Source organism: Furipterus horrens, unplaced genomic scaffold (genome assembly GCF_987537825.1).
Source record: "Furipterus horrens unplaced genomic scaffold, mFurHor1.1.pri manual_scaffold_13, whole genome shotgun sequence".
NCBI classification, from domain to species: Eukaryota; Metazoa; Chordata; class Mammalia; order Chiroptera; family Furipteridae; genus Furipterus; species Furipterus horrens.
The window spans coordinates 52116813-52138685 of NW_028327183.1; the positions used below are offsets into that span (position 1 = coordinate 52116813).

The 21873-nt window shown below is 39.6% G+C and overlaps 1 protein-coding gene and 1 long non-coding RNA gene across 2 annotated transcripts; both read left to right on the forward strand.

The window, feature by feature from the left end:
* The first annotated feature begins 2890 nt into the window (after positions 1-2890).
* LOC149995274 (uncharacterized) lies at positions 2891-9690 on the forward strand. The gene is made up of 4 exons (XR_016507715.1): positions 2891-3038; positions 5409-5530; positions 6604-6705; positions 9476-9690. It is a non-coding gene; the product is annotated as an uncharacterized LOC149995274 (long non-coding RNA).
* Positions 9691-9984: 294 nt separating this feature from the next.
* On the forward strand, positions 9985-14818 carry LOC149995275 (zinc finger protein 614-like). The gene is made up of 4 exons (XM_090259165.1): positions 9985-10005; positions 12606-12732; positions 13011-13106; positions 13425-14818. The coding sequence occupies exons 1-4, from the start codon at positions 9985-9987 to the stop codon at positions 14750-14752; spliced, it is 1572 nt and encodes a 523-aa protein (XP_090115291.1). The 3' UTR covers positions 14753-14818.
* Positions 14819-21873: the final 7055 nt, after the last annotated feature.

Sequence of the window (21873 nt, forward strand, 5' to 3'; positions counted from 1 at the left end):
CCTGCTACCCCTTTATAGTCACACTGTCCCCCCAACCCTGACCCATGGCCACCACTAATCAGTACTCCATAACTAATTTTGTCATGGAATGTGTGTACCCTTTGAGATAGACTTCTTAGGCATAAGACCTGGGTTCTGGAAATTCCAGTATAATTTTAGCAAGCCTCATTAAATCTGCTAACCCCCTTAGTAACTGCTGATGTTAGTAACTGCCTGTGTCCTTCTAAGATATCTTAGCCTGCTGGCCAAGCCTGTGTCCTTCAAAGATGTCTTAGTTTCCTGGCAAGAATTTAGTAACTTTTCTATACTAGTAAGCCTCTCTGTTCTCAGAGCCAACTCTCCCAAAGCCATCTACAAAGAATCCTTTCAACTCCCTCCCCCCTTATTCCCTTTAAAACCCCCTGCCTTTGTTTTGTTTGCTGCTGACACCTCAGGGTCTCAGCCCACCTGTCACAGCTGGCCAAATAAATCTTTTTAAACTCATGGCCTGTTCTGTCATTTCTCCTCTCACTCTTGCCAGACCTAACAAGACTGTTTTTTCCCCATTCAGCAAATTACTGTTAAGATCCATCCAATATATAAATAGTTTTCCTTTTTTTGTTTTTGAGTAGTACTTTTCTGTATGATGTGCCATGGTTTGTTTATCTGTTCACTGTTGATGGACATTTGGATTGTTTTCAGTTTCATTGTTATGAATAAAGATGCTATGAACATTTGTGTACCCAATTTTGTTTTTCTGGGATAACGACTGAGAAGTCATATGCGAAGTTAGTGTTGAACTTCATAAGAAACTGCCGCACTTTTCCATAGTGGCTGTACCAGTTTTACTACATTCCCACCAGCATTGTATGAATGTCTCAGTTGTTCCATATGCCCTTCCCAGCACTAGGCATTATCATAGTTGATTCTGGCCATCCCATCAGGTGTGTGGTTATAAAATGATGGTCTTAACTTCCATTTCCCTAACAGCAAATGATGTCCTCCATACACTGAGAACCGTATCGGGTAAAGTTGTTATTTTTGTTTTCTACCATCATACATCCTGTTATATTTGATGATATATGTACCCATTCCATTCCTTTTTCTTCATTCCCGATGTTACATATCTTGCCTCTGTTACTTTGTTTTGTCAGAACTTCTGTTATCAATCCTTGTTGAGCAGGTCTGCTGACAAATTTTTAGTTTTTCTAGCAGTAGGGTTCTTGCTGTCTTGTCTCTATCCAGAGTATTTCCCTTCAAATGTTTTATTTAATCACAATTTTCAAAAAGAGATACATTTAAAACTTGTTCTCATAACAGGATCATAATATATACATACTGTCCTGCAGATCTGACTTTTTCTTGTGCTATGAATAACAGTTGTCTTTTCTTTTTGTCTGGCTTCCCCCTTTCCTATACTATTCTTTTTTTCAAAAAAATAATTAATTTTTTACAACAGTAAAAAATAACAATCCCCTCCTCTCAGACCCAAGACCCTTTATAATCTACAAAGGACAATGAGCGAAGGTCTCGCGCTCCTCTAGCTGCTCCAAGCTGGGCATGGTCGTCGTCCCACCTACCCTTGGGTTCAGAAATCCCCTATAATAGTGGGGGTGTGGAGGGGAGGGTGGCCTTCCCACATGGGGAAGGATCATGCAGACTCCAGGTCAGTTGGCTGTCCCTGGATAACGGCGTGCTTGGTTTAACAGGCTGGCATCCTTGTTGTATTCTGGGGGCAACAGATTTGGCAACAGGGTTAAAAGGCACCATTCAATCCATAACCACTAAATGACAAAAGTCAGGGATTAATTTTTCAATGTCCCACATTAGGGGAAAAAAGGGCTTCTTTGGAGGAAGGTGTGCCAGGCACATCTCACCTGTCCAAAACCCTTTTGCCCATTATACTTAGTTTGGGCTGAGGGGAATAAACAGTTATCTTTTTAACTTATACTGACTATAGTATAGTGTTTTTAATTGCCATATGCTGTTATGCTAAGTGGATGTTCCCTAATTCACCAAAATGCTCATTTATCATTATACTCTTAGATTTTTGCTTTTTTAAAATTACAAAAGCCCGCTCTGATTAATATTAAAACTTTTTACCTAACTGTTGTAATTAGAATCACTGGGTCACAGAAAATGAAAATTTTTAAATGGATCCAAGTTGCCTTCCATAAATCCTCTACAATCAAACCTCTCGCGTCTGCATTTAAAATAACATTTTAAAGTGCTCCTTTTTTAGTTGGGAACTATGGAAAGTATAATAATTGTGTTATCTCATTATTTCATACTCTCAAATGCCCACCGTCGTCTTCATTTGTTTTTGTCAGGAAACAGGTACAGACATTTGCACCTTCACTTCAATCCCTTCCCCACTAAAGAGAGTTACGTGTCCACTCCCACGAAGGAATTATCATCTTTATGACGCTGTGTCCTTTTGATTTCGACCTTTCAAGGGCTGTCCAAACTACCGCCCTGTCCGCAGACAAGCCTTTAAATGACCGTTCCTTTGTCAATTCTGTGACAGCCACTCTCCAGGGATATCTGAGCTTCTCTTGCGTCCGGGATCTCAGCCAAATCTGCCGTACGGAAACCTGCCTTCGCCCAAGATGGCCGCGCCCAGGTCTCGGCTCTGCAGCGCTCAAAGGGCGCCGCCATCTTTCCTAGTTCTCCCGCCGGTTGAGCGCGCCAAGTCGGCCTTGGATAGGCACCCGCCTCTCAAACGTTACGCAGATAACACGGCATTGCTGAGGGACCCTCGCGACGAGGTGGTAAAAACATCGAGATGGCCAGGAATGACTGCGATTTCTTTCTACAGCCGTTTTGGCCGCTCCCGTACCAAACGCCAGGGCGGGCGTGGCCACGTTACGTCATAGAGCCTGTCCCACGGTCGGAACTCGGAAGTCCGGCGTCCCTCAGCGGTCCTCGCGGGGCTGCCTGGTGCCAGCCAGTCGGCGTCCCTAGGGACCGCGAAGTAGCGTCACCAAGTGGGAAGCGGCTTCGGACGTGGACTCAGCCTTTTGATACTGCCGTTGGTGTCCGGAGAGGCTCGGGATCAGGTCAGCCGGGCCCTGGGCTCGTACTCTCGACGTGCTGGGTCCGTGAAACCTGAGCCTGTGTGGAGGACCGTGTTTGGGACTTTTGTCGGATTCTGTCACTGAGGAATCGGCGTTGGTGACGAGGCCTCTGACAGGGAGGGACTAAAAGTCTGAAGAAATCATCCGCCGAGAGTCCAGCTCTGTCAGGATTTGAGCGACCCACGTGGACCTCAAACCCTGACAGAGTTGGGCTCCGGGTGGCTGGGGTCGCTCGGCCTGTGGGACCCAGCGGATGAGAGCTGGGGCGGAAAGTCTGTCTGAACGCGGCGCTCAGTGACTGAGAAGCCCAGGTTGAGGGGTGTCCCTTTTGGTTTGTGGGGCATCTTTGGGGTTTAATATGGCTTTTAGTCACAGAGACGCCCGTGGGGGGGGCGGTGTCACCGTTGAGAGGTCAGTGCCCCCGGACAGTCGCTAGGTTCCGGCTCAAACCTTGGGTGCTGGAAACAGACAAAAGGTTGCATTTTTGTTCACGCCTTCAAGTTCAAGTCTGTCCTCCTGGGGACCTTACTAAAAACTTTTGTGTGTCCCACTGATGCCCAAGGGGCGAGTCCCTAGTGGGGGCTGGAGCCAAGAGGGTTCTTGGCTTCTCGCAAGAAATAATTCAAGAACGAATCTAGGAGGGAGGTGGAAAAGCAGGAGGGGTTTGGTTTGTTTGTTCCGAGAATACCTTTATGAAAGTTGGGGACAGTGATCCAAAGGGCTTAGGATAGAAGAAGCAACAGGAGAGCCTGCATGGGCTGCTTTATTTAGCTGAGAAGTCAGAGAAAAGGAGGCTTTGGAGACAGGTTCACCGGGTTAGCCCAGGAGGGGCTGAGGGTGCCCAACCTAGATGCGAGTCTCTGGGGACCCTCAGAATTTAGGAGGCGTGCGCTGTGGGGGAAGAAGAAGGGCAAAGGAGTAAACTAAGGCAGGAGAGCGTGCTTGAAAAAAGCAGGTTTCATTGAGCAGAAAGGCAAGCAAGAAAAGTCACTCTGCAGACAGTAGGTCTCTCCTCACAAGAGAAGCAAGAGAGACACCCCACCCCCCACCCCCCCAGTGATCGCTGGAGGTTGAGTTTATATCTGCAGGTTCTATGGAAAATTACTGGCATGGGGAACTAGAGAGTGGAAGGAAAAAGTTGGGTTTAACTTTAATCTTTACAAGGTATGTTTTGTAGTCTTGTTTTCCTTTTATGGTATGAGTAAATGCTTGTGGTATGAGCAAGCTATTGATAGCAATCTTCGCAAGAATTTTTTTTTTTCTTTTGGTAAGTTTTTTGTGGTTTGCAGTAGTAGGCTCTGAGTCTAACAGGCTTGGCTTTGGTCTGTTTGTTTAGTTCTCATGCCCCTTCCCTGTGTTACCACATCGCCACTCTCCCCACCGTCAACTCCACGTTCTATGTGGTTCTGAATCGCCTAGTGATCTGTTTACTGTTAAAGATGTAGTTTTTGTTATTGCCTCCAAGTTTACTCTATTTTTTTTTTTTTTATGTTTTCTTTTAGGATCATTGTGACTGAAGTTAAGAGTATCTCCTTTCCCTGTATTCTGTTTCTGTGGGGAGAACCTTTTTTTTTTTTAATGTGACTTTTTGTTTACATTTGACATAATCTGTATAAAGATCAGGACAATTGATTGTATCACTTAATTTCTCATCAACATACTTGCATACAAAATTATAATTATACATTTTTTAATCATCGCAGTAGTATCAGCACAGATTGGTGAACCAGTGGCATGGTGTCTGGTATCAAATACATTCAATCGTGTAAGTAGTATTGACATGAAAATATTCAAAAGTATTTAATTACAATTTCAGTAACCCATATTGACTTTCTGATCACACAGATTCTTCCACTCCACTTAGAAATTTATGAGCCTTTTATTCCCTACCTGCAGTTTCTGACTATAATTCTCTGTGGTAAAAATTTTTTTCACTGGACATTTTTTTGCAGTCACAGTTGGTGTTTTCTCATTTCTTCTTTTTATTGTACGACGAAAAGGGAAGTCTTTTTGTTAGTTTTATTGAGGTGTAATTTACATACCATAAAACTCGCCACATGTAAGTATACATGTCAGTAATTTTAATGGAATTTTAGAGTTGTGCAATCATCAACACAATCCAGTTTTAAAACATTTTCATCACTCTGAATAGTTATCTTGGGCCTCTGAATTCAGTCTCCACTCCCACCACCAGCCATGCAAAACCTCTGATCACCTTCCTGCCACTTTTAATTTGCAGTTTCTTGACATTTCATATAAACAGAATCACAAAATATGTATTCTTTGTGGTTGCTTTTTTTTCTTCTTATTTTTTAATCTGTACTCAAGGACACTTTTTTCATTGCTTTTTAGAGAGAGAGGAAGGAAGAGAGAGAAGCACCGATGCAACAGAGGAGCCTCAATTGGTTGCCTCCTGTACGCGTCTGGACCAGGGATGGTTTGTGCCCGGGCCAGGGACTGAACCTGCAGCCTAGGTATGTGCCCTGACTGGGAATTGAACCCTCCATCTTTCAGTTACAGAATGATGCTCCAACCAACTGAGCCACAATGGCCAGAGCTATGGTTGCTTTTTTTCATGTATCGTATTTTCGAGGTTTGTTTATAGTATGACTGACACTAAGCTTCCCTTTTTAAAAGTGATTTATTTAAGCAAAATTGACACATACTTAAATTGTACATATTGCTAAGCTATTTTTTTTTGAAGATGTTATTTATTTTTAGAGAGAGGGGAAGGGAGGGAGAAAAAGGGAGAGAAACATCAATGTGTGGTTGCATCTTGCACGCCCCCAACTGGGGACCTGGCCCACAACCCAGGCATGTGCTCTGACTGGGAATCGAACTGGCAACCTATCAGTTCGCAGGCCAGCTCTCAATCCACTGAGCCAGCCCAGCCAGGGCAAGTCCTTCCTTTATTGGTCACGTGCTTTGCAAAGATTTTTCTCTTAGTCTTTAACTTGCCTTTCAATGTTCTCTTAACACTGTGTTTTGAAGACAGGTGAATTTAGTTTTTATGAAGCCAATGTCTGAACATTTTTTATGAGTTATTCTTTTGGTGTCTTACCTAAGAAGTCTTTGCCTAACTATAAGATCAGAAGATATTCTCCTATTTTTTTGTTCTAGAAGTTTTAGAGATTCTTTTAGGTTTTATATTTAGGTTTATTATTCATATTGAGGTACATATATGGTAAAATGTATAGATCCAGGTCCTCTTTTCTTTTTTAAAAAATTTTTCAGTTGCATTTGACATTCAATATTGTATTAGTTTCAAGTGTCTTTTTTCTATTTCTTGTTTTTTTTTGCATATGCATTTATACTTGTTCCAGCAACATTTACTGAAAAGGCTTTTTTTTTCTGTCTATTATATTGCCTTTAGCCTTTGTGTAATGTTAGTTGACCATATATGTGAGGGTCCTATTTTGGACTCTATTTTTTTTTCATTTCACTTGTCTAATTTGACATAAAGTGCCCCTTATCTTGATTACTGTAGCTCAATAAAAATTCTCAAAATCAGGTAGTGTCAACCTACTGACCTTGTTCTTTTCCACAGTTGTTTTGGCTACTGTAGACCTGCCACATTTCTGAACTTAAGAATGATGCTTTCAATTTCTACAGAAAAACCTGCTGGGATTATGCTTCTGATATGAGCAAGGTACAGCTCTTCATTTATTAAAATCTTTTAAAATTTCTCAGTGCTATAGTTTTCATAAGGTCTTTTACATTTTTTATAATGTTTTTTGTTTCATATTTTTGATAGTATTATAAATAATATGATAGTTTTAAAAACTAAATGGCCTAGTAATAACTATGTATGGTTGAGGGGGAGATACTTGAATTTGCCTTAGTTGGTGTGGCCCAGTTGGCTGGAACCTTGTCTTGTAGACTAAAGGGTCACAGGTTCAATCCCTGGTCAGGGAACATGCCTGGGTTGCAGGTTTCTCTCTCACATCGATGTTTCTCTACCTCTCAGGGATCACTTTGTAAATTTTATAATTGTCTAACCACTTTTCTATACACCTGAAAATAATATAAAATAACATTTAATGTCAACTGTAATTGGAAAGTAAAATTAAAAAAACTGAATGACCTCATAAAATGAGTCAGGGAATATTCTGTCCTCTTTAATTTCATTCCCAAATGATCCATTGGATGTATACAATGTAATTTGTTTATCAAAGCTCTGTTATTGGAATTCTTTTCAGTTTCAGGCTCTTATGAATAACATTGCTACATATATACTGTACAAATTGGACATGTCTTCCTTTCTGTTTGTTAAATTCCTCTGAGTGGCATGGCTAGTTCATAAGATAAGTATATGTGTAACATTTTGCAAAGTTTTCAAAGAGCCTGTACTAGTTTATATTTTCACTGTTATTGTTTCAGAGTTCCAGCTTCTCCACATTCTTATCAACATTTGCAATTGTTAGTCTTGTTGATATAGTAATTCAAGTTGGTATGTAGTAGAATTTCATTATCAACTTAATTTTCCTAATAACAAATAATGACAATCATCTTTTCATCTGCTTATAGACATTCGTTTGTCTTCTTTAGGATAATGTCTATTCAAGTCTTTTCTCAGTTTCTAAATGGGTTTGTTTTCTTAAATTATTTTTGGAGTTATTCATATATTCTGTATAGAAGTCCTTTATCAGATTATGACTTGCAAATATTTTCATCTGTAGCTCTCCTTTTTTTGCTATATAATTTTTTTATGTACAAAATTTAATCCAAGTTCAATTTATCACTTTTCTTATTTTATTTCTTACTGGTTTGGTAACATGTCTAAGAATGCTCCACCTAATCCAAGGTCATACGAAATGTCTCCTGTGCTTGTTTTCTGCAAGATTGTGTGTGTGTGTGTGTGTGTGTGTGTGTGTGTGTGTGTGGCTATAGATATGACTAGATTTTAGAGTGATTTTATATTCACAGCAACATTGAGTGAAATAGAGGTCCTTTTTCTTTTTTAAATGTTTTTGAAAAATTTTTAAAGTGTATTTTATTGATTAGGATATTATAGTTGTCTAAACTGTTTTCCTTTTACCCTCTTCCGCCAACTATCCCCACTGTCAACATCCTGTACCTGAATGGTGCATTTGTTATAATCAGTTATAACATATTGGCACATTATCACCCAAAGTGCATTAATTTGCATTAGAGTTATTAGCTCTTGGTGTTGTACAAACCATGGGTTTTGACAAGTGTATTGTAGCGTTGAATATGGTCGGGGACGCTGAGATTAAGTCCAGCAAGCAGGATTAATGTGGCCAATTACGCACGGAGGACTGTGGCCGTTTTCATCCATCAGCAATGGCTCACAGTCCTCTGTTCCTTTTTATTGGGTTGCAGAAAAAGTTTTGTTTTTTTTTAAAGTAAAACTAAACAGAAACTAAAAAGGCTTACATGGTAACAAACATTCTTCCCACTAAAAGGGATAAACATTAACCTGTAGGGCTACAGAGCAAAGCGGTAAATCACGAAGGTCCAAGGGTCTGTTCCACATCCGATATAGTGACTAGGGGAGAGGAGACACTAATTTTCAAGCTTCTTTGTTCCTAGAGACTTGTAAACCGGCCCCCAAGAATCGTGTGTGAGTAAGGGTCCAAGGGTCTGCACCACATCCAACATTATCACTATGGGAGGGAGGCTTAGGTCTTCAGCTCTCTTTGTTCCCTGGCTTTCGTGACTCAGTTACCAGGAGCCGCGTGCAGCTGCTGGCGCCGGCAAGACTCGCTTGCAAGTTCTTGCAAGCTGAGGTCACAGGACACCTGGGAGGGGGGGCCCGCTTGCAGGCCCCCCAGCAGAGGGCTTGTGACTTTTGCCTACATGTATGATGGCATGTACCCACTATTTAGTATCATAAAGAATAGTTTTACTGCTTTAAAATTTTTCTGGGTTCTTCCCATTCATCTTTACCCTCCCTACAATTCCTGGCAACCACTGATAATTTTTTAACTGTCTCCTTAGTTTTGCATTTTCTAGAATGTCATATAGTTGGAATCATATAGTCTGTAGCTTTTTGATGTTGGCTTCTTTCACTTAAAAATATGCATTTAAGGTTTCTCTTTATCTTTTCATTGCTTAATAGCTCATTTCTTTTGAGTGCTGAATAATATTTCATTATTTGAAGCTGCTATAAAAATCTATGGTCAGATTTATGTTTGGTCATGAGTTTTCAACTCCAAGGGATGCCCAAGGGATGTGGTTGTTGGATCATATAAGAACATGTTTAGCTTTGTAAGAAACTGCCAAACTGACATGTGTCTAACTATGGACATTGTCCTAGAGGGTGAAAGCCTCTGGGGCACCAAATTTTTAAAAACTGTTGGTAATATTGGGGTCCTTTACTTAAGGTAAGGATATAGTAATAGTGACAACACCTGGACCCAGAGGGAATGTCCACTCAAAGTCAATTTTCTCCTCAGCCCACAGGTCCTGGCTCCTCAGGAGCAAGAAGCACCATGTGAAGGAATGAGGGAAGAAAGGGGAGGTTCTTGGACTTGGATTTCATCATTTCTGGGGACAACTTTAACTGAAAACCTAGATTTCTGCCTCTAAGAACTTCGCGGCCGATGCAGAAGAGACAAAAGACACGGAATCCATGGCACTCAGTATTTCCTGAGCACAGAAGAAAATCATGGAAACCTGGGTGATTTTTGCTTTGTTTTACCTTTCCTTTGTTTTTGTACAGGTTTTTGGTGTCCTGAAAAAAAAGTCAGTTCAACAAAAAACAAAGTATAAATTGGGATATCTGAGTTCTCAGATAAATTAACTTATACTCTAAATTTGAAATCAAGGCAAAGTGAGATCAAGAAAATATTGTTCCTACGGGTCATACTTATTGAAACATAATGTGTGATGTGGTTGATTCTAGGGGTCACATTAGCTGTCACTTTGCATCTAATGTCTCTGAGTTCTGTGAGCTGTGCTAGCAATGATTGAACCCAAGAAGAAGGTTGTGGGGATCTCCAATTTGTAGTCAGCTCAGTGGGTTCCCTGGAGACCCACTACTTACGATTGATGCCTGAAGTGTGGGCAGTCTCGTGGGACTGTGTGGCATCTGCATTAACTCCAAACACCTTGTGCCAGAATTTCTTGGTGTGGAAAACACACACATCTGGTCACAGAAGTGTTCTGTGTGAGTGTGGAAAGAAAAACAAAAGTGAGTTTTTGCCAGACAGGTAGCTAACAAATTACTCCAAAACTTAGCAACTTCAAACATGTTTTTTATCTCACACTTTCTGTGGGTCACTTAATACTGGCATGGCTTAGTTGGTTCGTGTTGTTTTTGCCCCAAATACTTCTGACACCAAATGAGAAAGTTTTGGTTCTTCCTGACTCTGAATCTGTGGTGTCTTTTCTAATATCACTTCTCCAGCTCTCTGACACTAAGTAGTTCATCAGATTATACAAATTTAAGGGTTCAGACTTACAAGAATTTCCTCAATTTCAGATGGCAATTACAATTCTTAGGCCTCCTGTACTTCCAACTGACCTGTTATAAATTGGGGGTTTCCACAAGCTTTTCCTCCGATTTGGTAATTTGCTAGAACAACTCACAGAATTCAGAAAAGTACTTTCCTTACATTTATAGTAGGTTTATCATAAAGGTTACAACTCAGAAACAGTGAAATGAAAGAGATGCAGAGGAACAGGTATCGGGGTGCACCCCTCTTTCAGCACCTCAATGAGTTCACCAACTTGGAAGGTTACCAAACCTATAGTTTTGAGGATTTATGGAGGTCTCATTCATTGGGTATAGCTGATAAAATACTGGCCATTAGGTTTGAATTTAATATTCAGTCCCTCTACTCTCTATGTTAGTTTTGGAGGTGGGGCTGAATATTCCAACCCATTAATCAATGTCTTGTTCCTCTGGCAACCAGCCCTCTTCCAGAAGCTAACCAACCCCCAGTCCCCATGAGTCATCTCATTAGCATACAAATATACTTATCACTCTGGGGATTCTCAGCATTTAGACCCTGTGTGTTCCAGGAACGGGAGACAAAGATCACTTTATTTTTTTTTAATCATATCACTGCTGTGTACTTTGTCTCTTAGGAGGCTGTAAGCCATAGTGGAGTCTCATCTGAAGACTCAAGTAGGAAAGGATACACTTGGAAGTTTATTTATGTGGTTGTTGGCAAAATTCACTTTCAGAAGGGCCGATCAAATGAGATCTTCAGTTTCTACCTGTCTGCTATGTTGACCAACATGCTACCTCGTTTCATCAAAGTCACCAAAGAATGGATTCTCAGAGGAAGATGGATGTAGTTGTAGCCTAATTGTAAAAGTGGCATCATGTTACTTTTGCTGTAGAAACAATTTACTAGGCCAGCCCATGCTCAAGGGAAAGGTATCATGCAGGGGCATGAATACCTAGTGTGTAATAAGGAATTTTGCCTCACTTTTGTCACTGATTTTGGGGAAGTTACCTCTAAACCCTGGAGTTAGTCATTCTGGGCCACTGGCACCACACTTTATAGTCTGTGCTAATGAGGTGACTTAAGATGGAGAGAGTCCGTGCCAGAAGCCAGCCATGGGATTAGAAGGTTGTAACTTTGAGCCATTTGATATCAGTCTGACTTCCAGGAAGCCTCAGTAACAGCTCTGGATGCCGAAGTGTAGGACTGTCACACATGGTGGCTGGGAGGGGATAAGGGTGTCTAGCACTTCACGAGGAGAGTCACGTGTATCAATACCAAATGGCCTTCATGTCTGGCCTTTTGGCACAAAAAATCAGAACTTTGAGGATAATATTCCTTTCTTTTCTGTGTTTTATTGTTTCTGTCGTAAGTAATCTGCCTTTTTTCTCTGGATATTTTTATTAGAGTTTACCTTTTCCTTTGGTGTATTATGGTTTCAGTCTGATGTGTCTAGGTATAGACATCTTGCTTGGAATTTGTTGGGATTTCTAAATCTGAAGTTAGGAGTATTTAATCAGTCCTGAAAATTTTCAGCTTTTACGTCTTTTAATACTGCTTCTCTATTACTATTTTCTATTTCAGAAACTATAAGCAGGCATACATTAGACCTTTTGATGCTATCTTTGTGTTTATTAACCTCTTCCTTACATTTTTCTCCTCTCTCTGCTGCATTTTCTGTTATATACTTCAGTTCACTACAGTATATTTCATATACTGTTCATCCATCCATTAATATATGTAAGTGTATATGTTTGCTTATTATATGGGTTTTTCCCTCAAATCTCCCTAATCAACTTTAATGGGCTTTTTTGCTTTAGACATATCTTGTATAATTTCTGTTATTTTTTACATTTATTAAAAACACTTGTTTTGTAAATCCTGGATTTAGAGTTTTGTGGTAATGTAGGACTATTTTATTTGTTCTGATGTTATTGTATATGAATATTTTTTGTATTTGGAAATAGGTGCTAAACTATATAGATAGAAAGAATTTTGCTTCTACTAAAATATATTTGAGAAAGGTATATAGATGAAAGTTATGTGGCAAAAATTAGAACAACTTTCCCCATGCATATTCCATTTAATAAAAGGAGTTGAAACCATATTAAACAGGACTGTGTTATTACAGAAATTGCTGACATTGGAGGACGTGGCAGTAGAGTTCAATTGGGAGGAGTGGCAGCTCCTGGACCCTGCTCAGAAAGACCTATATCGGGATGTGATGTTGGAGAACTATCACAATCTGGTTTCACTGGGTAAGGCTACCTCCCTGTGTCATTTAGAGGTGCCCAGTCAGTGGACTTTATTCTATCACTTGATGTAAGCTTTACAGTCACTGTGGTGATCTGAAAAGCCAGATTTTCAGTTCCATTTCTGGCTCCAAACTAAGGGGTATAATCTACTCTATCTTGAAAGACAACCTTTACTTTGCATATGAGAAATTATTTTGTCCCTAACATGTAATATTTTCCCATCTTGACATACTATATCCCAAGTCACTGTATCTAGGTCTTCTATCATTTCTCATGAACAGGGTATCAGGCTACCAACCCAGATGCGCTGTCCAAGTTGGAGCATGGAGTAGGACCATGGATGATAGAGGATGAAATCTATAATATAAGCTGTGCAAGTGAGTGAGAACCAGCAAGGGAGTGGCTGTGAAAATCATATTCCAGTCATTGAGAGAAGGAGTCATAGCTGTGAAGATGTCCGAGGATAGCTAAATAGCTCCTCCACATATGGATCTCCCCAGATGAGAACTCTTTCTTGTGGGTGTTTTGCTATAAATATACTCCTTGTCTCTTCTTGGATCTGATACTCTTTCACCTTACATCTTTATGGGCTGGTATGGTTAACAGTAAAGAACCAGGTCCCACCACATCATCTTCTAAGGCACTCTTACTCTAAGACATTCTCATGAAAAAATTTGTTGTTCACTTTTTTCTAGAAATCAGGAAAGTTGACAGTCACCTGCAAGAGCACTCTCACAACCGAAGGGTTCGGAGGAGCACGCAACCATGCAGTGAAAGGCATGCACTGAGAAATACTATTCATCTGAGCAAAACAAATATGGCCATGATGCAAAATCATATATTGGAGTTATGTAGGAAAGCTTTCAAATCAAGGTTAATTTTAATTAAGCAGAAGAGAAGATATGAAGGAAAGAACCCCACTGAGTTTAATGGAGATGAGAACTCCTTTCTACATGGTAATCATGAACAGTTGTACACTGAAACTGAAATCCCTGAAAGTGAAAAACACATCAGCACTGAATTCCGAGTCGTTAAGCATGAAAAGACTCATAAAGTAGAGAAACCCCAAGGAAGCGCTGAAGGTGAGAAAGCCTGCATCAGGACATGTTGGCCTGTTCACCATGCGGGCATTCATAACGGAGAGAAAACCCATGCATGTGGTCTGTGGGGGAAATCCTCCAGAAATGACATGTTCACCAAACATAAGAAAACTCAAACACGAGACAAACTTTATATAACCAATGAGTGCAGAAAGTGCTCTCCTGTGAAGGGTAGTCTCACCAGATATCAGCAAACCCATTCAGGAGAGAAATCCTATATTTGCACTGACTGTGGGAAAAGCTTCACTGTGAAGCGCTACCTGATTGCACATCAGCGAACTCATAGTGGAGAGAAACCTTATGTGTGCAGTGAATGTGGGAAAAGCTTCACTGTGAAGAGTAACCTCATTGTGCATCAGCGAACTCATACAGGGGAGAAACCCTATATATGCAGTGAGTGTAGGAAGGGTTTCACCATGAAACGGTATCTTGTTGTACATCAGCGAACTCACACTGGAGAGAAACCCTATTTATGTGATGAATGTGGAAAATGCTTTGCTGTGAAGGGGAATCTCATTGTTCATCAGCGATCTCATACAGGGGAAAAATCTTATATATGTAGTGAGTGTGGAAAAGGCTTCACTGTGAAGCGTAAACTCACTATACATCAGCGAATTCATACAGAAAAGAAATCGTACATATGTGATGAATGTGGAAATGGCTTCACCACAAAGCACACTCTCGTTATTCATCAGCGAAGTCACACCGGAGAGAAACCTTATGAGTGCATGGAATGTGGGAAAGCCTTTACCAGAAGGTCAGGACTCAATGTCCATCAAAGAACTCATACAGGAGAGAAACCCTATGGTTGCAGCATTTGTGAGAAAGCCTTCTCCCAAGTGTCAAACCTTCTTAAACATAAGAAAATGCACAGAAGAGAAATTGGAAATTCATTTAATGGAGAGTCACAGCTCATTACTTAAAATTGAACTCATGAAGGATAAAACCCCTATTAATGCAATTTTTGTGAAAATGCCTTCTGTGGCAACCAAGACCTCATTAACATCAGTGTTTCTAGCAGATCAGAATGCAGACATGGTACTGCCTATTGTCTGATGTATGTGCTGAGGAGATTAAGGAATTTGTCCAGGAGATAAACCTTGTGGATATACTGACTGTGGCAGTGCGTTTGGTGATCCTTATTTCACGTCTTCTGTGAGTGAAAATATGTTGGAAATGCTCTGATACATGCAATGTGAAAATGCCTTCCCAGCTTCATTATAATTCTCAGCAAAATGTTGTAGCTCCAGTATATGTCTGAAAAGTCTATACTGAGACAAATTCTGTGACTGCAGGGACAAAAAAGCCTTCTGTGGGAAGATAGACTTTATGACCAGAGATTGTCATAGATCATCAGTGAGTTCACTGTTCACAGAAATACGAAAACACAAACAAACAAACAAACAAATAGGATAAACATGGGAAAGCCTTTACCCAGCCAGAAGACCTTGATGAGGCATTCACATGGAATATATATTTTACAGGATTTCATGGATACATTCTATATTATTATTTGTCAGGAAACCATACAGAAGTTAAAACTTTATGAAAATGCTACATTTGGAGCACCTTTATTCAAATATCAGAGAATTCACGAAAGAAAGAAGTTCTGTGAAAAGTGATACTGTTTCAATGCTTTTAAAATAAGTCTTACTTTATTTTACACCAGACCATTCACCTGATGTGGCAGTTTCAGGTGATAATTGGAAACTCCTCTGTAGTTGCCTTGTCAGTAATTCCATAGTTTTAAAAAGTAGTCTGCTTTCCTTGTTTTTGATTAATTTTTATTGTTATATGCAATACAGGGGTGTTCTGTGGTTAATTTTTATTGTTATATGCAATACAGGAGTGTTCTATGACCACCCCCCATTATATAATTAGCTCTTTGCCTCTAAACTTAATTTTAAATTTATTATACAGAAATAGCTTAAAAGGAAACTATTTTAAATTTACAAATATAACACATTTGTACTTGCCTAATCAAGTTTATAAATATGACCAAATATTTTACAAAACCACCTTCAGAGTTATCTTTGTAAAATGTTTAACTTGAAATTATTTTAACTTATAAGAAATTGCATAACAGTCCAGAGATTTTCCTAGTATCCTTTACCCAACTTTTCCAGTGAAAACATCTTATGAAACCATATTTTATTAAATCCAGGAAAATGACATTGGTAGTATACTGTTAATGAAACTCCTAACCTTATTTGGATTTCTTTAGATTTTACATGTTTTGGTTTTTTTTTAAGTTTGCAATTCTAAGCTTTATTACCTTATATACATTCATATAACCACAACCACGACAGAAAATTGCTTAATCAACAGACTCCCTCATGCTACCTCTTTAAGCTCAACCCTCTGTCCAAACCTACCTCAGCAACCACCTGGCCTGTTTTCCATCAATATAATTTTGTCATTTTATGAATAGTGTAAAAGTCATTTTTATAACTGGATTTTATACATTTTATATAAATAAGTTGTATTTATTTATACAAATTTACAATATTTTGTTAATAGGGACTGTGTAAGCTTTTTATGTTTTTGTCACTTGGCAAATTGCTCTTAAGAATTATTTGAGTTGGAGTAGTTTTATTTTTATTCATGAGTAGCATATATACTGGATGAACCAGTTTGTTTAGCCATTCACTCTATTTTTTTAATTATATTTATTGATTATGCTATTAGAGTTGTCCCAATTTTTACCCCTTTGTCCCCCTCAACTCAGCACCCGCCACTTCTTCAGGCAATCCCTACACCATTGTTCATGTCCATGCGTCATGCGTGTAAGTCCTTCAGCTACTCCATTTCCTATACTGTACTTAACCTCCCCATGGCTGTTCTATAACTACTATTTGTACTTCTTAATCTTCTCACCTCTTCACCCATTCCCCTACAGCCCTTCCCATCTGGCAAATATAAACATGCTCTCCGTATCCATGATTCTGTCTGTTTGTGTTTGTTTAGTTTGTTTTTTTAGATTCAGTTGTTCATAGCTATGTATTTATTGCCATTTTATTGTTCATAGTTTTGATCTTTTTCTTATATAAGCCCCTTTAACATTTCATATAACACCATTCACTACTGGAGGAGATTGGTATTGTTTTCCTGGTTTCAACTGTTATAAATAATAATGATACTATGAAATTTGCATATAGGTTTTGTATGAATGTAAATTTTTATTCCTCTATAATAAATATGCAGGTGATGATGGTTGGGACATAGGGTCAGTTATGTTTAGCTTCATAAGGAATTACCAAACTCTCTTCCAGAATGGCTGTACTATTTTACATTCTTACCAGCAGTGTGAAGTCTACTTGTTCCATATCTTCTCCAACACTTGATATTTTCAGTGTATTTTATTTTAGCCATTCTACTAGCAACACATGTGCATTTTAATTGCTTTTCATCCTCTCCAGCACTTGATATTGTCATATTTTACATTAAATATTGGTGTTTATTTTAAGATTTTATTTATTTACTTTTAGAGAAGGGAAGGGAGGAAAAAAGAGAAGAGAAAAGCATTGATATATGTGAGAGATACATCAATTAGTTGCCTCTTGCATGCCTCCAATCAGGGACCTGGCCCATAACCCAGGCATGTGCCCTGACCTGGAATCAGACTGGTGACCTATGGTTCATAGATCAGCACTCAGTCCACTAAGCCATACCAGTCAGGGCTACATTAACCATTCTAATAGGTATGTAGTAGTAACTGATCTTGAGCTTAACTTGCATTTTCCTAATGGATAATGATGGTCAATTTATTATTTCTTTTTTTGTTATGGTTATTATTTTTTAACTTATTCTATAAGCAGAAGTTTGTATGTTTTGACCACCTTTACCCAGAATTGCTGGGTCATGTGGTAGACCTCTTTTTTAATTTTCTGAGGAATCTTTCAACTATTTTCCATAGTTGCTGCATGAATTTATAGTCTCATTCTGTTTATGTCTGCATACTGTTCATGAAGAGACATTCCATGATTTAATTAATAAATTAGCTGATATACATTCGTATCTGTATTAGCTACCTTTGATTGCATCACAAAACTATAGCTCCCTAAAACTTAATATCTAAACACAACATTTATTAATTATATTTTTGTGGGCCAAGGGTTGGATTTCCTGGTGTGGGCTGTGTCAGTTGGAGCTGCATGGTCTAGATGATTTTTTCCTTTTAAAAAATATTTATTTATTTATTTATTTTTAGAGAGAGGGGATGTGAGAGAGAGGTTCCTTGACCAGCAGGAACCCTGGCACAGATGAAAATGACCCAGAAACCATCTGCCTTTTTGGGGGAGCGAGGAGTGAGCAATTTCATAGAGGAGAAAATGCTCCTGATTCCCAGTTTTATTTAGTAACATACGTGCAGGAATCTTGAGAAGCATATTTCTGCTAAGTCAAACAGGATGAGGGTAAATCACTTACAAAGTTTTGAATACCCTCTTTTTATTAATTCCCTGTTATCTTATTAGAAGGGCGTGACTTTCCCCGAGACTGATTTCAGTCTGGATTTTATTGCCTGTTTTCAGGACATGGGGGCGTGGTCACAATCTTCTGAACCAATATCACCTGTCTCCCACAGGGAAGGGAGGGTGAAAGGAAGAGAAACACCAATGCGAGATATACATCGATTGGTTGCCTCTCCCACGCTTCCAACTGGGAACCTGGCCCACAACCCTGGTATGTGCCCTGACTGGGATTTGAACCAGCAACCTTTCGGCTCACAGGCCAGCACTTAATCCACTGAGCCACACCAACAAGGGCTAAAATGTTTTTTGTTGTTTTTTTTTTTTCACAAATCTGAGCCTCCACTAGAACGGATGGGTCCCATTCTGCAAAAGGCTAGCCTGGTTTCTATTACAATGTATTACAAGAGTTCTGAGAGACAAACAGAACATGTCTCAGTCAGCAAGTCAACTTCTATCCTCAGTGTCACACTTGCTATTGTACCGTTGTGTTACAGAAACAGGGGAGTACAAAAATCCCCGGAGTTTGCGGCTGGGGGATGGGGAGAAGGAAGCAGCTTTCAGAATGCCTCCACAGGCCTGAGGCTGAGGCTGGTGTCTGTCATTATGCAAAATTGCTTGGATGCTTCCAAGGCCTCAGGTGGATGGGAGGAGTCTTGAACCAGGGGACGGTATGGAAAGCACACAGAGCCTACGTGGGGTTCTGTGAATGGTCAGAACTGTTGGCAACACCCACTGCGTCAGAGGACGCAGTTAGGGATATATAGGCAGCTGCGAACACTTTAGGGGGGAATGCTCTGGGGCTGTCTCCCTCGCTGGCGGGTGTTCGCAGGGGTGCTCTGGAGAAGGAGAGGAGATCCACGCCATTTACAGAAAGAAGACAGTTTGCAAGGAGGCTGAGAATCCCGGCGGTTTTGTATTGAGAGCTGAAGGGCACCACAGCACAGAAAGGACCTCCCCAATCAGATTGAATGATTGGCAGCGGCTGGTAAAGCTGAACTGTGTTTGGGACGTAGGGAAACGGTGTTTCTGACCTTCCTAAAGCTGGCTAGGTTTGGTAGGGAGGGAGGGAAGGATATGTGTAACTGTTAAATAAACAATTTTCTTTTCACTCAACTGAAATATTAAGAGTTGTAATTCTGGCGGCAGGCAATCGGACCCCTAACTAAAGAGCCCGTGGGTTTGTTTTCAATTGGGGCAGCCCAGGGGTTCTGTAACAGTTGGACACATTGGTCAGAATCACTTTGAGGGATGTTTTCCAAAAGTGTGAATATGGTGATGCTAGAATAGTTCATGTAACAATCACAAGATTATTTATTTAATTACAATTATTAAAGTTGATGCTATGAATATTCTAGTACCTGTCTGTTCTCAAAAAGATAATTTCTACTGAATCAATTCTTTAAATTGATTGGTGGCTCGAAGAAAATGAAGTTTAAATTGAGTAATTTCAGATTGTATACCCAAAACATTTTACTACTTTATATACTCTAGACTCAATCCTGCCCCTGTAAAAACACACCAAATCTAATGCCTAATGTTTATTAAATGTAGAGTGTATTTTTTGAATGAAAAAATCAAGCATGATAATAACATCTCCATTTAAACCTGTATGTATCTCCATTTAAAGCTGTATGTGGTGAACAACACTATACAGGTGAGAAAAAAATAAAACAGAGCTTAGCATAACAGAATGCCATTATCCCATGACCCGCCACTCTGAATAATAGTCATCATTTAATTTTTATGAATTTTTAGGGTTAAAGTTTGTTTCATGTTTACTTTGCACTTATTTAAATATTAGTAAAACTGGCATTTAAAATTGTTTTGAGTATTTGCTATTTTTAAAAATAAGTGGACTCTATTCATCATAAGCTATTAAAAATTTAGGTAAGTCATTTCTTACTCCTTTTAAAATCGCAATAATAATTGCTAGTGAGTACACAAAGAAAGTGATTCTCTGATATTGATAGTGGGAATCTAACACGATACGTTGAATCTGGAAAGTAGTTTGGTAATTTCTCTTTCTCTAAACCTATATATCATACACACAGGCATTTCCTTTCCTTTCCCTCCCTCCAATCTTCCAACATATATGCCAAGTTCAGTTGGGTCCATATTTATGGTCTATAATACTATGACTTTGTTGATGCTATTTTAACCATACCGACAGGTTAGGCCCTCAGCTCCTCCCAAGTTAGACTCTGCTTTTCCCCTAACTAGGGCTAGTTAAACTTTAGCTGTATTAACCTACACTAATGTTTAAACTGTGTTCAGCAATATTGTGACCAGTTTCTGAGTCAATAATTTGTGACCTACTGCTCAACCGACAGTTTCTTAAGGACTAGAGAACATATTAATGCAACAATTCTGCTTCCTCATAGAGAAGAAATGGCCATAGGGCAATAATTTACAAGCTTACTTTGCAGAAATAATGGAGACCGAAGACCACCCTTAACATAGGTTACCTTAGATCAGCGGTTCTCAACCTGTGGGTCGTGACCCCTTTGGGGGTCGAACGACCCTTTCACAGGGTTCGCCTAAGACCATCAGAAAACACATATATATGATATCCTTTTGTCATCTAGTAGTTATGGATTGAATGATGTCTTTTAACCCTTTTCGCCAAATCTGTTGCCCCCAGAACACAACAAGGACACCAGCCTGTTAAACCAAGCACGCTGTTGACCGGAGACAGCCAACTGACCTGGAGTCTGCACGATCCTTCCCCATGTGGGAAGGCCACCCTCCCCTCCACACCCCCACTCTTATTAGGGTTTTCTGGACCCAAGGGTAGGTAGCACGACGACCATGTCCAGCTTGAAGCAGCTAGAGGAGCTTGAGACCTTCGCCCATTGTCCTTTACAAGATTACAAAGGGTCCTAATATTTGAGAGGGGGGGGATAGTTAATTTTTACGAACCAGGGGTATGGACTTGGGGGGGATTGCTGGGGGAGGGGGGTGCTGGGTGGAGGGGAACAAGGGGGAGAAAATTGGAACTGTTGTAACAATATAATCAATAAAAAACATTAAAAAAAGAAAACATATAATTACATATTGTTTTTGTGATTAATCACTATGCTTTAAGTATGTTCAATTTGTAACAATGAAAATACATCCTGCATATCAGATATTTACATTACAATTCATAACAGTAGCAAAACTACAGTTATGAAGTAGCAACAAAAATAGTTCTATGGTTGGGGGTCACAACAACATGAGGAACTGTATTAAAGGGTCGCAGCATTAGGAAGGTTGAGATCCACTGCTTTAGATGGTGTCCGGAGTCTGCTCCTTGAGATATCAAGATGCTAAATACCACAGGAATTTACCCTAACTCCCCCTCTCATTCCCCTTCTCCAGCTTAAAAACCCTTAAACTAGCCCAGCTATCAAGATGGATTGGAGGCACTATTAGCTCTCCCTTTTCTGTTAGCCTCTTTCTGTTCTGTGAAATAAACTCCCAAATTGCCTTCTCCCTCATTATTGTCTAAGGTACACTTTCTTCCTGTGTATCTTACTCATCATCATGGCTGCTGGCCTCTGACCTCTCATTTTGTGTGTGAGAGCATAAAT